Source organism: Fukomys damarensis, unplaced genomic scaffold (assembly GCF_012274545.1).
Source record: "Fukomys damarensis isolate Sample0158 unplaced genomic scaffold, DMR_v1.0_HiC HiC_scaffold_23, whole genome shotgun sequence".
Lineage (NCBI taxonomy): Eukaryota > Metazoa > Chordata > Mammalia > Rodentia > Bathyergidae > Fukomys > Fukomys damarensis.
The window spans coordinates 29,288,482-29,304,750 of NW_022900935.1; the positions used below are offsets into that span (position 1 = coordinate 29,288,482).

At 35.2% G+C, this 16,269-nt stretch overlaps 1 protein-coding gene across 1 annotated transcript in view; it reads right to left on the minus strand.

The window, feature by feature from the left end:
- Window positions 1-16,269, minus strand: part of Faf1 (Fas associated factor 1) — a 401,181-nt gene that overhangs the window by 46,891 nt on the left and 338,021 nt on the right. The window contains exons 16-17 of the mRNA XM_010610286.1: window positions 5,930-6,010; window positions 4,830-4,907 (exon numbers count right to left, since the gene is read on the minus strand). Coding sequence (XP_010608588.1) covers window positions 4,830-4,907; window positions 5,930-6,010 — 159 coding nt within the window. The remainder of the gene's footprint in view (window positions 1-4,829; window positions 4,908-5,929; window positions 6,011-16,269) is intronic.

A 16,269-nucleotide genomic window follows, 5' to 3' on the forward strand; every position in this document is an offset into this window, starting at 1 on the left:
TTTTTTTTGATCGGTACTGGGGATTGAACTCAGAACCTTGCACTTATGAGGCAGATGCAGTGCCACTGAGCTAAATCCTGGCCCCTCAATTTACTTTAATAATCTTTCTACAGTCCTCCTTTGTTCTTTTAGGGTAAAATAATAAGTAGGATGGAAACCAGATAGGAACTCTGCTTCTACTTTTACCAGGAAAATGTTAGATACAAATTTTAAAATAGGTCTTCTAATCCTGCTATAACCTTACTTCCTTCATCTTTAAAATAGTAATGATATCTCTGTTACCAATTTTGTAGAGTTGCCAAGATCAAATTAGAAAACTGAAGGGAAAGTGCCAAGGCTTCTAATACAATGTTCTTCTGTTCTCTTTATTTTGTGGTCTTTCATATTACTTACTGTTTTCTACTTGAATAGAAATCAAAGCTTACATGAAAACATTTGTTTTTTCTGTCTAAGGAAATCATGAGCAAGAAGAAATAATTTTGTGCCCATTCTATTCCACCCATAATTCTCTCAAATGTGGCATTTTAAGTCACAGTTCTCATTATAAAGAATGTTCTAATTGTTTCCAAGTACTGTTACCTGAGTAACATTTTTGTTCCTTTTTACCTCAGTTCCTGATTGCCTAGTCCATACCCTTTCTTTGGCTCTCTATCCAACCATAATCCAATCAATTTTTCTATTCTTGTATTTTCACCATTAAACTGTGCTGCCTTTCTAGTCAGAAATCATCTCCTTTTCCCAAACATTTTCAGCACTCTATTTTAATGTCTTTCAAAAAAAAAGATTTGAAGTATTTTTTTATAGATATTTTACATCTGTCAACCTCTTGCATCAGACAGTGAGCTTCCTCAAGGCTGGTTTATGTCTGAAACATATGATAATGTAAGTTATGTAAGTAGTCATAGCAACTGATTTAATAATTTGCCGACAGAATAAATATTAACAAATATTTATTGAATACTGACTGAATAAAAGTTCCAAGAGTCAAAAGCCTTCACTGAAACTTTTTCTACTTGTCAAAAACTCAATGGCAAATAACAATATTCAGGAAGGATTTCTTTGAGGATATGTAGTTCAAATAGTTCACTAGTTACTATAATTTCATTCCTTAAACTAGACTATCAGAAAAATGTATTATTTGGGCCTTTGCAGTGTTGATTTCACTATTATGCCTTGGTTTTATGACTAAATTACATCTAAAAAGTTGTAGCAAGCTGTTTTATAAGACCAGCCATTGTAGCGATAGTTTGCAACAGTATTCGCGACATTGCAGAGCTTCTTCTTGAAGAAGAACCACAAGAAACACTGCTCTAAGGACTCAGTGCTAGAAAAATCTGGCACCTTCTAAGAGATGGGCCTTCATCTGATGTTACATATATAGGAAAATTTCTAAACTATCATATTTTCTTTTGCTTTGGGCCAAGTGAAGTATAGAGCAAATTCTGTGGCTCATGTTGAGCAAACACACAGAAACCTATCACAGGCATGTGGTACCTGTACTGAATTATTTGTTGTCAGCATGTTGATTGTACATTCTTTTATTTGCCCTTTGCCCTTATTTCTATATCAATTCTTTCTTTTTTAGTCCATTTGAATTGAAATAACATATGTATTTATTATATATTTATATATGTCACTTGAAATTGATTTTGAAAAGCATTATATAAATGAGTAAAATAGGCAGGTCTCTGTTGTACTTGCTTTGCTTTTCTTTTAGATAGTTTTATAACCTTTTTCCTTATAATGGCCAAGGACCAGGCTGACTTTTTTTTTTTTTTTTTTACATTTTACTGATTTCACTCCAGCAGTTACCACACAGCAAAATGAGGCCAAACATTAAAGAATTTCCCTGTCACTAACGCAGACAATTCAATACTTCATTTCTTTCTCTAAAGAATCTTGGAATACTGAGATAATCAAAGCAATGAAACCATTCTTGTTTTTCAGTGTAATTATATGCATTATGATTTCTGGTTAGAAGGGAGGCGGTGTTACTGTGAAAAGTCAGATGACCTGGCCTCTGATTCAGATTAGATTGTATGTTCAACCAGTTTGGTGACTGTAGGCAAACCATATAATCTTTCTGGGTCTCACTTTCCTCATAGGTTGTGCAATACCAGTGATTCCCTGGTATAGAGGTTTGTGGTACAGTAATGTGCTGAAATATGTTAAGTAGTATTCCATGGGTAAAAAACTAGGGTCAAATGAATCTGAATACGATTGGATTAAGATAAATAGCTTTTGGGCCGGGGATTTAGCTCAGCGGTTTGGTGGTGTGCCTCGCAAGCGCAAGGACCTGAGATCAATCCCCGGTACCGCCCCCCTCAAAAAAAAGCCAAGATAGTTTTTAATGATAAGGCCTATAACAGCACTCCCCCTGCCCCCCGTACCAGGGATTGAACTCTGGACCTTGAGCTTGCGAGAAAGGCAGGGTGCCACCCACTGAGTTAAATTCCGGTCCCCTAGAATAGCGATTTTTTTAGGGGTGACTCAGGAAAGCATATTTAATAACTCTTTAGAACAGCTTTTAATTGTGACTCTTAGGTAAGGAGGAGAGAATGCACGGTATTACCTAAATTTGGATCTTATGGGAGCACATAAATGTACAAAGGCAAGTTAATGACTAGTTGCAAAATCTGACATGTCCTCCCTCACCCTGTGCCCCATCCTCTCACACGGTAATAACTGGAATAGGTTGAGTATATCTTTCCTTAAGTGCTTGGGGCCAAAAGTGTTTCAGATTTTGGATTTTTTAAAATTTTAGAATATCTGTGTATACATAATGAGGTATCTTGGGAACAGGAGCTAAGTCTAGATATGAAATTCACTTATGTTTCATACACATCTCTATGTGTATAGTTTGAAGATAATTTTATATAACAGTTTTAGTGTGCCTGTAAGTTTCAATGTGACCCATCACAGAGTCAGATATGAAAATTTCCTCTTATGACAATATGCTGGCATTCAAAAAGTTCTAGAATTTGTAGCATTTCAGATTTTTGATTTTCAGATTAGGGATGGTCAAGCTGTACATAGCTATAGTAAAATATATTTATAAGGTCTTCTACGAGATAACAAGCTTTATCTACATTTAGAAAAGAATGTGAAATTTTGGTTCAGGGTAAATTAGAAGAATCATCAAAAGAAAGTACATATGGTACCGAGCTCTAAATCCGAATATACATTTGTGTATTTTTAACATTTTAGCAAGGCAGTATACTTGAAGATAATACTATTAAGAGAGAGAGAGACAATATGTGTGAATATAAAGTGAGCATGAAAGAACAGGAATCCCAAGATTTTTATACTATATTTCCTGAAATACAACCTAGATACAGCCTAAAAGAATAGTAATCAATCTCCCCCTTATCTAAAGTTCTGTGAAACTACATTTATCACTCCTATCAATATATATGATCATGTATGGCCTAAGACTGGAGTGGAATATAAAAGAGCATGAGTTCACAGTCACAAAGCTCTATGTGAAAATTTCAGTTGTTCCCATTTCTGTGTGTATGACTCAATGAGCTTCAGTTTCTTACTCATAAAGAGAAATCTCTAAACTTATAGCTTGTGTTAATGGTTATGAGTAGGCATACACAAATCAGCTAGCAGAGATCTTGATACACAGAAGATACTTAACAAATATCTTCTACCTTCAGAAGGCAGAGACTAGGGTTTGTCAGGCATAGCATTTTGCACATATGTTCCAGGTACTAAAGAAGTGTCTGAACATGAATAACCTTTGATTTCTAAATGGTGAAATATTACAGATCTTTCAAGAAAGGCTAAGCTCAAAGATTACTTTTTCTACATGTTGTCTGATTATCAAAGCTGTAAAAGATGTTTCCAATGTACCTGAACTTCTTAAGTATTTTGCTTTTACTTGTCCTATATCATTTAGCACATTTTTCCTTGATTTGTTGTTACTTGCAGATATATTGTATCTTCCTTCCAAGATGTAATCTATTCTTGCAGGCAGAAAACATTTTATTATGTTTTCCCCATTGAAGTACTTAGTTCTTGTTAAAAAAGCAGTGAAGTAGATAAAAGAAGTGAATAAATGAAAGAAGTGATGTCGTTTGACTAAGAATGACTAATGGATTTTTCCTCAGCCCTATTTAGGCTTTTCCATCATTTGTTGGATCTCTTTCTCTTTGTATAAGTGAATTTTGCCATTAATTACACATTTAGAAAAAAAAAGTCTTACAAGTCCAATTTTGTGAAGCTATCCTAGGAAGTCATTTAATACCCTTCTTTTTGTTTTCACTGCACTTAGGCATACACTGAGAAGAACTTTTACATATAGTACTGTAGATTATGAACTCCTAAAAGGAAAGATGTCTGTATCACTGTTCCCTAACAGACTGCCCATGTCTGAATACACACAAAGGATTAAAAAAATGTTTGTAAAATGGGTGGATGTGGAGTTCTCTATATGGATAAATTCAGGGGAAAATATCAGCCAAACATATTCAGGAGCCAAATGCCAGGTACAGCAGAAAGTAACTCAATTATTTTCTGGTGCGTAAAGTCTGGGGAATGGGCAAAAAATACAATTTTTATATTCTTGAGACAATATCTAGGAAGGACAGGCAACAAAGGGGTAATAGAACTGAAAGTAATAGAAGATAGATAATGAATTTAATGCATGGTCAAGTTTTCTAAGAGTTCAGGAATGATTCCTTCAAGGGAAGGGCTTTCATACTAAAATGAATCTGGGCAAAGTAGGAAGAAACAAACTGCAAGAAATATTAACAGCATCAGTATCAACTATAGCAGAAATACAACTGAGCTTTTGAATAACTTTGCCTAAAATTATGCCCCACCTCACGTTCCTCTTCTTGCTCTTTGCGAATCTGCTCCAAACGAAACTGTTCCGCCATCTCTCTTTCATGAGCTTTCCTCTGTTGATAAAACAGGAGAGCAAGCATTTATAAATATTTATTTACCTCAAAAAAAAAAAAGAGGAAAAAGAAGTTAGTTATATTCAAAGGGCTTATTCAACATAATTCAGAGGTACACGGTAGTAATAACAATGATTATTCCTGGAACAAGAATAGGAATGCAAGCAACAACAAAGTACAGTTCTCTGATCCATGCGGGATCTCTATTCAAGCACCTTAGATAATGCTGGGTAATGTAGCATTCAAGACCATTCAGGGTGTCCCTTTTATCTTCCTTTCTAGCCTTTCTATTATTTCTCATGTCCCTAATCTCAAGATCTATGTGCAGCACCCGCTATCCATGCTCTCTGGACACTAGCTTATACTACACTTCCTTTTCCCCTGCCCAGTTCAATGAAACACTAAACACTTTTCCTATGAAACATTCCCCAGTACCTCTCATTTCCTGTTCTACAAAAATGTTGAAAAAAACTTACCACTGAAATTCCTGCTTACTAAACTCTCACAGAACTGAGGGCTTCCCTTAGGACATTTAGGGTCTTTATTTTATTTTATAGCTACTTGTGCTTTTATTCTATCTACTCTACTACATTATCTGTCTTCCTTTGAGGGAGTAAACTGTGGTTTAGTAATTTTCTGTTCCTTCACCAACATTCAGTATAGTAGTGCTCAGGAAGCATAAAATAAATCACTGGTTCTCAACCTTCATTGCACATTGGAATCACCTAAAGAACTTTAAAAAACTTATAGGTTCTATCACAAACCAATTGAAAATAAGTAAAACAAATACTGGGTTGGGTTCATTTTTGTTATTCCTCATGATTCTAACAAATTTTATTTTGTGAAAATGAACCAAGCATTAGGAATCATAGATAGAATTTTTTCTTTTTTTTTGTCATCCCAAATTATTTTTAGGGACCAGTATTTTTAGGGACTGAAGTGACAAAATGGCTGGTATTCAGATAATAAAACATAATCTAGGCTTGAGTTCTCTCTTCCAGAAAGACCTTGACCAAACTTACCTTTGCTCTGTCAGCCTCAAGTGAAAGGCGATAGGCTTCATCTTGCTCTCTCTTCACATTTTCTCTGGCCTCACGTTCATCCTTTAAAAAAAAAAAAAAAAAAAAAAAAGAGCTTTTATCATATTTTTAAAAAGAAAAAGCCACTGATAATTCTCATCTTGCACTGTAATTCACACCTTATGAATTGGTTATAATAAAGTGTGTAGGATATAAATAAATTAACAAACACTATGATATGCAACACAGTACATAGTGAAAATAAGAATGAATGAATTCTAAGGGCCAGAGATTTAGCTCAGTGGTGCTGCCACCTGCCTCGCAAGCACAAGGTCCAGAGTTTGATCCCCAGGATCCCCCCACAAAGACAACAATGAATGAATTCTAGGTTCTACTATTTATAAACTGTGTGACCTTGTGTAAGCTATTTAACCTTTCTAGATCTGTTTCCCTAATTGTAAAATTGAAATATTTGTTTTATAGCGTTATTATGATAATTAATGCCATAATATATAAACTATTCAATAAAGCATCTGGCACCCAGTTCATGTATGTAATTACTAGTTCCCTTCTCCCTTTCTCCTCACTTTTTCAATTCAGTAAGTTTACTGATACATTTTAGGTATACAAAATGATCACATTCATAGGGAATTTGTACCTGTATTTGATATATCTTAATTCCTTTTTCCCCATTACCCTATCTTCCTTTAACCCCTCTTCCCCTCCTTATTTACAAAAGCTTTGTTTCTTGTTTTCTTTCCTCATTTTTTCCTTTTCCTTTCTCCCTCCCCTCACTGTAGTTCCCCTTCCCATTTAAAATTTTTCTTCCTATTTTATAAAATATCTAGTATATATTTTGGTCCTTATTTATACTTTCCATTTCTCATACCAGAGAAACAATGTGATATTTACATGTGTATTTGATTTATTACACTTGAGTATAGTTTCAAGGTGCATCCATTTACCTAAAAATATTTCAAGTGTATCATTTTTAATGGCCGAGTAGTACTCCATTGTACTAAAAAACCACATCTTTATCCATTCATCAGTTGATGGGCATTTGGGCTGTTTCCAAGACTTAGCTACTACAAATTGTGCTGCTACAAACATGGGTGTGCATATATCACTACAGTATAATGTTTTTAATTCTTTTGGAAAGATACCAAGAAGGAGAATAGCTGGGTCAAATGGAACCTTCAGTTTTAATTTTATGAGGAATCTCCACACTGGTTGCACTAGTCCACACTCCCACCAAGAATGGAGAAGGTCCCCACAGCCCTGCCAGCATTTGTTATTAGTTGATTTTTTTTGTGGGGGGTACCGGGGATTGAACTTGGGCCGTTGCACTTGAAAGCAGGTGGCAGAACCACTGAGCTAAATACCCAGCCCTTGATTCCTTGATAATTGCCAAGCTTTCTGGAGTGAGATGGAATCTCAGTGTTATTTTAATTTGCATCTCATGTATTTATTTGCTGTCTCCAATTCATCTGAGAAATGTGTATTCATTTCAGATGCCCATTTTTGGATTGGGTCTTTAAATTTCAAGAGTCTAATTTTCTTCAATTTCTTTATATATTCTAGATGTTAGTTTTTTGTTTGAGGAACTGCTGGCAAAAATTTTCACCCACTCTATTGCTTGTCTCTTCATCCTGTTGATGATTTCTTTTTCTGTGTAAAAGCTTTTTAATGTGATAAGATCCCAGTTGTTGATTCTTTGTAATTTTCCTGTGATTGGGGTTCTGTTCATAAAATCTGCTTACATCTAATGTCTTTAAGAGTTCTATCTATTCTGTCTTCTAGCAGATTTAGGGTTTCTATTTTAATCTTTAGATCTTTGATCTATTTCAATTTTAGTTTAGTACATGGTGAGAGAGATGGGTCTACTTTTAGTCTTTGGCATGTGGAAAGTCAGTTTTTCCAGTACCTTTATTAAAGAGGCTATCTTTCTTCCAATGAATGTGTTTGGCTCCTTTGTCAAAGATAAAGTGTCTGACCATGTTTGGAATGGTTTCTGCATCTCCCATTCTGTTCTACTGATCCTTTGATCTGTTTTTTTGTTTTTTTTTTTCCAGTACTATGCTGTTTTTATCACAGTAGCTTTGAAGTATAATTTCAGGTCAGGGATTGTGATGCCCCTGCCTTACCTTTGTTGCCCAAAATTGTTTTTGCTTTTCTAGGTATCTTCTAGTTCCACAGGGAATTTTAGGAATGTTTTCTGTAGTTCTGTGAAGTATGCTATTGGCATTTTGTTTGAGATTGCATCAAACCTGTATAACAATTTTGGGAGTATGGCCATTTTCATTATGTTGGTTCTTTCTACCCAAAAGCAAGGGATATCTTTTCATTTTCCGATTTTCTCCTTTTTTTCAGAGTACTGTAATTTTCAGTGTAAATTCTTTTGTTTTCTTTGTTGGATTGATTCTGAAGTATTTCTTTTTTGGGAGGATGCTATTATGAAAAGTGTGGTTTCCTTAATTTGTTTCTCAGTGAGTTGTTTGTGTACAGGAATGATACTGAATTTTTTTCCTTTTAACTTTATTAGTATATTTTAGGTGTACAATACAGCTACATTCATCATTAGGATCTTGTACCTTTACATGATGTAACTTGGTTTCCCATTCCCCTGCCCTGCCATCACCTTTCTACCCTTCCCTACTTACTAGTCTTTGTTTCATGTTTTTCCTTTTCTCATATTTTTCTTTTCCCTTCTTTCCTTTCCTCTATCCTTCCCACTTCCCCTACTCCTTTAGACATTTTCTTGCTATTTCACAATATCAATTACACATTTTGATCCTCATTTATGCTTTTAGTCTTTCACACCAAACTAACTGGTATTTACACGTGTGTCCTACTTATTTCACTTAAGAGTATGGCCTCAATGTGCATTCACTTTGCTATAAATGTCTCTAGTTTCTCATTCTTTATGTTGAGTAGTACTCCATTTTATAAAAAACAAAAACAAAACACATCTTCTTTATCCAGTCTCCAGTTGATGGGCAATTGCGCCATTTCCAAGCTTTAGCTAGGATTTGTACTGAGGATCAAACTTGTGTCCTTGTGCTTGCAAAGCAGGCAGCGGAACCACCGAGCTAAATCCCTAGTCCTGCTATTGATTTTTTTTTGGTACTGGGGATCAAACTCTGGTCCTTGTGCTTGCGAGGCAGGCAGCCGAACCACTGAGCCAAATCCCCAGCTCTGCTATTGATTTTTGACTGTTTACTTTGTATCCAGCTACATGACTGAATTTGGTTATTAAATCTACAAGTCTTTTGGTGGAGTTTTTGGGTTCTTCTGTGTAGAGTACCATGTCACCACAAATAATAATTTAACTTCTTTCTTTCCTATCTTTATTCCTTTTCTCTTCTCTAATTGCTCTGGCTAATATTTCCAGAACTGTATTGAACAGGACTGGTGATAGTGGACATCGTTCTCTTGTTCCTGATTTTAGAGTGAAAGTTTTCAGTTTCTGTCCATTCAGTATGATGCTGGCTGTTGATTTGTCACAGATGGCTTTTACAGACTGACATAAAGAACGTCTATTTCAATTTTCTGTAGGGATTTTCACTAATGGGCAAGCAATTAAAAAGAGGGAAAGATAGGGAACCAACAATAGGAAAATAATATGATGAAGAGAAACCAATATTTATCAGTTATAATCATTAATGTAAGCAGTCTCAATTCACCAATCAAAGGAAACAGAATAGCAGAATGGATCAAGAAACAAGATTGAACATTATGATGCATACAAGAAATACTTTCTAACTCAAAGGAAATTCATAGACTGAAAGTCAAAAGATGGAAAGTAATACTTCATCTGACAAGAACCTTAAAAAAAAGCAGGGATAGCTATTGTATTTATAGACAAAGTGAACTTCAAGCCAAGACTGAGCAAAAGAGACCAAGAAGATCACAAGGTTGTTAAGGGAAAACTCCAAGAGGAAGAGATAACAATCATAAATATACATGCTCCAAACAATGGTTTACCCCACTATATAAAACAAATATTAACTCATGGCAATCCTCCTGCCTCAGCCTCCTGAGTGCTGGGATCACAGGCATGCACCATTGCATCTGGCCAATTAACACAAATTTTAAAGACACAAAAGTATTTTCCTTCAAAAGTATTTTCATTCATTCCAACTGGATTTTACTTTGGTCTATAGGTTTTACTGTGACTAGATACAACTAACTTGATAAAGCATATTTTGTATGTTTCTGCTTATATCTGCATTTGCCTAATTCATTATTCTATAAACTCTTTCCCGTATCCAAACATAAATCTATATACAGAATGGCCACTGGAATTCATTTGACCATAGCTGACCTCCATTTGACATATAATTTCTTTAACTGAGGAGAGGTCATGGGAAGAATGAGCAGATTGTGTTCATATCCTAACTCTGCCAGTAGAAAGATACACGTTCTTGGGTAAACAATCTCTTTTCTGTCTGTATGGATAAATCTATCTTTCTAAACTGATCTATATCTAGAATATAATCAGTAATGTAAGAGCAGTATTACCTTTCTGTATTTGAAATGGGGAAATATTTAAGATTTTAAAAATTTAATATGATTTCAGTTTCCTGACCTTATCTCTTTTATAATAGTTTAGGGTTTTCTTAGAATATTCTGTACTTTCCCTTTTATAACATTTATCAATTGTAATTTATTTAATGTGATATTCCCATATGATACTATAAGCTCTACAAATAGAGAAGTCACTTATGTATATCTGTATTCAATACAGTGTTAGCTTTTGAGGAGGTGCTTAACAATCACATGCTGAATCAATTTCTCTCTGTCTCTACCTATCTATCTATTTTGGTGCTGAAGACTGAACACAAGAGGGGTTTTTGTTTTTTTTTTTGGTACTGGTGTTTGAACTCAGGACCTTGTTTGTGCCTGTGAGGCACGTATGGTGCCACTGAGCTAAATTCCTGGCCCAAGAGTGAACATAAGAAATTGAACACACTAAGCATGTGCTCTACTAATGAGCACATCCCTATCCCCAAGCATATGCTGGATAAATGCCTCATCTTTACAGGCACAAAATACTTGTTGTTTGCAATAAAAATTACAGGGGAAAAAGATACTGCTCATCCACAAAGCAGCTACATCCGAGTCAATGCAAGTGATTAGCTGGCAGGGATGACCTTCTTGACACTCTGTGCATACTACAAAGGGACAAGCTATCACAGCTGGAATCCATTTAAGTACAAATACAGTTTATAATATAAGCATTCTAGGTAAACAGTTTTGTTTTGAAACAGATTGTTGCAAATAGGAAAGGTCATTCAATACAGGATCTCTCCCCCAGTAGGTGGCACCTGTTGTGAGAGGACTTTCTGAACAAGTAAGGAACTTCCTTTTTGCCTAGGGTTCTTTTCTCCTGTCTTTTTTTCCCTTCCTTCTTGCAAATATTCATTGAGCATTAACTTTATATTATGCATTGCATTAGCAATGGGTATACAGAGAAAGGCAACTGTTTAAAAGGAGAAGACATAGACGATCCTATATGGACCACTTTCATTATTATGTCATGGAGTCTGCTGATTTATTGCTAAGTGTTTATGGTTTCATGTTATTTTCCTCTTGTTCCTTAAAGAATGATGCTATGTCTACCTAGAATATTTCCTATCTTACTCAAAATCCTACTTGCTTTTGATGTACTTTTAGAAATACAGAAGGACCAACATGTTCAAAGAAGCCACTTCAGAGATGAAGAAACAGAAATTATATGAAGGTTATTGATGAATATAAGATCACCTAATAAAGTCAGTGGCAAAGCTAGGGTTTGAATCCAGATCTCCTGATAGGCTTCCCTTATTTCCCCCTTCCTAAGAGCCCATCCTGACCATCCTGATACACGGGCTGGTTCAAGCATGTAGCTCAGGATGAAATTTCCTATATTTATTATGTCACAGCTTCTTGTAAATTTGGAAATGGGCCTTCCATCTATCCCTAAATGCAATGAATCAAAATAACCTGAAATTACCTTATTATAAATACTTAGGGATAATAAATAAAATATAACAAATATGTTAAAAATTATTACTGAACATGTCAGAGAAGGTAGGTACATTCCTAGGTACGATAATAAAAAGGAAACTGAAAACAGAGCTATAAATGATCAGGTAATACAGAACATGATAAGGTATGCCAACCATCTTGACAGGTCCAAATGAGAGACCACAGACCTTGTTGTATGTGTGTGTGTGTGTGTGTGTGTGTGTGTGTGTGTGTGTGTCTGTGTGTGTGTGGTTGGGGGATCAAGTCAGGGTTCTTATATATGCTATTCAAATGCTCTACCACTAAACAATATCCCTAGCCCCTTAGGGACCTTATTTTGAATGCATGCAAGGGAAGGAGTTACAATTATTTCTGAGGTAATTTTCTTTTCTTTTTTCTTTTTTTGAGGCAGAGCTTCACTATGTAGTCTAGGCTGGCCCTGAACTCACAACAGTCCTTCTGCCTCAGCTTCCTCAATGTGCCACCATGCCCAGTGATCTCTGGGACAACTTTCACAGCCTAATGTGCAGGCAGGCTAATGCGTCACTGGAATTTGGGAGTAGGGCATGGAGGAGGAGGAAAAATGAGGATGTACTGGTCAACATTTTTACAAACTTGATAAACCTATAAGGCCACAGATTCCAGAACCTAAATAAACACCAAACAAAAGAAACATAAACAAGACCAAAGCACATCATACTGAATTGCTTCAAATTAATAAAAAGAAAAATCTTAAAAGCTATCAGAGAAATAACAATGTGTGCATGGGGAATAAAACAGGAATTAGAGCAAATTTCTTATAAAAAATAGCACCCAGAATAGTACAACAGTAATATCTTTAAAGTACTAAAAGAAAAAAAAAGTCTAGCAACCTAGAGTGCTATACTCAGTGAAATTATCTTTCACAACGGAAGTGAAATAAAAACTTTCAAAACATGTGAAGGATGAAAGAATCAATCACTAACATGTATATTACAGTAAAACCTAAAGGAAGAGCAGGGTGCATGCCTATAATCCCAGCATTTTAGGAAGCAAGGTAGGAGAATTGCAAGTTCAAGTACAGAATGGGCAACTTAGCAAGACCCTGTCAATACAAAACAAAACAAAACAAACCCCAAAGGTAACCTAAATGAAGTCTTTTAAATAGGAGGAAATGAATATTAGATGGAAATATATGTTTGTACAAATAAAGAAAATGGAAATGGGAGATTCACACGCAATACACGTGATTTCTTATTATTTAAATCTCATTTAGAAACAACTGACTGGATACTACAGATTTTTTTGAGAGAAATAGAAAGCCTATTTTGACATTCATATGGAATCTCAATGGAACCTAATAGCCAAAACAATCATGAAAAAAGAACAAAGTTGAAAAACTCACATTTCCTGGTTCCAAAACTTACCATAAAGTTATAGTAAATGAAATAGCATGGTTCAGACAGAGATCTGTCTGAGCCATTAAATGGTAAATACACTATATTGAAATTTTGTTCACTGCAGATATGTTCCAGACTGCTTCTTGATATCAATTTAATTCAAATGATTTAAGGGTGATAGACTAGTGACTACTATCAGTGTTCAGTGTCCAAGTTGTGCTTGATCTTAATGTGTTGCTGATTGTATCAGTTGTGGTAAAGCATTGCGGTTGATTTGATGAGCTGTTTTCTCTGATGTTATGAAGATGAGAATGTCTGTGGGTCATTAGAGACACAGAAGCTAGGGAACAACTATATCAGGAAGATTTGGGTAATAATCCAGAGATTAAACCAAGGACAGTCCAACAACAAAAATTAAAATGAGAAAACACTTAAGCAAGACACAAGGACAGACTTCCAGTTCACCAATGGCAAACAGTAGGGCAAATGAGGACGAAAAGGCCGATAGTGAACAACCAGGACACACTGAACTCAAAGCACAGGAAGTAACAAAACAGATCAATCCGGCTCTAGAAAAATTCAAAACAGAAATAATTTCCCAGATAACTATAGAGATAGTGAGCAAAATGGAAGTCGTGATTCAAGACTCTAGAGTAGAAACTGACAAAAGAATAGATGAGCTCAGGACCATGATAGAAGCCATGAAGGCCCAGCATAAGAAAGAAATGGAAAAAATAAACGCCCAACATAGGAAAGAAATGGAATCCATAAAACAGATTCAAACAGATATCCAGGAGATTAAACACTCTATTGAAAGTGTACGCAACACAATAAAAGAATCTGAAGATAGGCTCTGAGATATAGAAGATAAGATTGCAGTCAGTGACCATGAAAAGAGAGGTCTCTTCAAGACAGTAAGAGATCATGAGAAATCGATCCAACATCTCCTAGATGATGCAAAGAAGACTAACATAAGACTGATAGGAATACATGAAGGAGCAGGAGAAAATACAAATGACTTTAAAAAGCTGTTCAAACAACTAATGACAGAAAACTTCCCAACAGAGGGGAAGAATTTGACAGTCAGATAACTGAGGCATATAGGACCCCAACTAGCTACAATAAAAAAAAACTACACCTAGACATATAATAATCAAGATCCCAGAAACCCAACAGAAGAACAAAATACTACAAGCAGTAAGAGAAAAGAAACAAATCACATGCAAAGGAAAGCCCATCAGAATCACAGCAGACTGTTCAACACAAACCCTTGGGGCAAGGAGAGCCTGGAATGAGATATTTCAAGTACTAAAAGAGAACAACCTCCAACCTAGACTGATGTATCCAGCAAAACTCTCTTTCAAAATGGATGGGGAAATAAGACACTTCCACGACAAAGAACACCTGAGAAACTACATGAATACCAAACCAGCACTACAAGCAATTCTAAACAAGATCCTAGAAAAAGACAATGAAGGCAACAACACCATGAGGCCCAACAGAGCAAATCAAATAGGCAAGGCAAGAAATTAAAAGGAGAAGGTGAAAAAGTAAAAAGAGTCAACAAAAGGCCAATAACATGTCAATAATAAGTCAGTACATATCAGTTATAACCAGCAATGTCAATGGCCTCAACTCACCAATCAAGAGAAATAGACTGGCAAAATGGAATAAGAAGCAAAATCCAACAATATGTTGTATACAAGAAACACACCTAGTGCAAAAAGAAGCCCATAGACTGAAAGTGAAAAGATAGAAAACAATTCTCCATGTGACAGGAGCCCAGAAAAAAACAGGGGTAGCAATCTTATTTGCAGACAAAGTAAATTTCAAACCAAAACTGATTCTAGTATTATCGATGTAGGACGGTACTGTATCATACCTCTATGAATGTAAAATATCTTGTACCTGCTTTATGATACATAGTAGGGACTGTGCTTTATCAGAGCTACATTTAATGATATTACTCTAGAATGTTCTCTTTCCAGATGATGATTAAGATGCTAATAAAATAAAAATGGTCCCAGGTACCACAACAGCAACAGAACTTTGCTGTTTTCTGGATATTATTCTTTTCTTTGTTGTTTTGTTTTGTTTTTAATGGAATGTGCTGAATGTCTATCATTTTGTTCAGATGACTGCAGAACCTGGAAAAGCTGTTGCTGCTATCGATGATAACATACTGCTATTATTAGTCTTTTTATATAAATATAAATATATATATACATATTTATATAAATTGAATTTTGGGAAACTTTAATGGTGCTGCCAATTTTGGAAAAAGTCATACCAATTTACTGTGTTGAGTTGGCATTGTACAGAAATGGAGAGCCATATTGGTCTAGAAATGTTACTTTTTTTATTTTTCTTTTTTATTTTTTTCCATGTATACAGGGGTAACACATTGTACTAAATATGTGAGGTCATATCTATGTGGGTTTGATTACAGAAACTAATAAAGTATTCTCTAAATAATAATAAAAAAGAATAAGACTATAAGAGCAAGAAGCAATTTAAATATATTCAGGGAACATTTTCGTCTCCAGAATTAAGGATCATTTTAATGTTACATCCTTGCCTTTTCTCTTTTACTTTCCTTTTTAGTTTTATTTTAGGATTCCCTATTTTTAATGTTCATACAGAGATTTCTTTAACTGAAATACCGAATACTTTCACAATACAAACCCCTGGGGCAAGGAGAGCCTGGAATGAGATATTTCAAGTACTAAAAGAGAACAACCTCCAACCTAGACTGATCCTGTAAAACTCTGTTTCAAAATGGATGGAGAAATAAGACACTTCCATGACAAAGAACACCTAAGAAACTACATGAATACCAAACCAGCACTATAAGGAATTCTAAACAAGATCCTAGAAAAAGACAATGAAGGCGACAACACCATGAGGCCCAACAGAGCAAGTCAAATAGGCAAGGCAAGAAATTAAAAGGAGAAG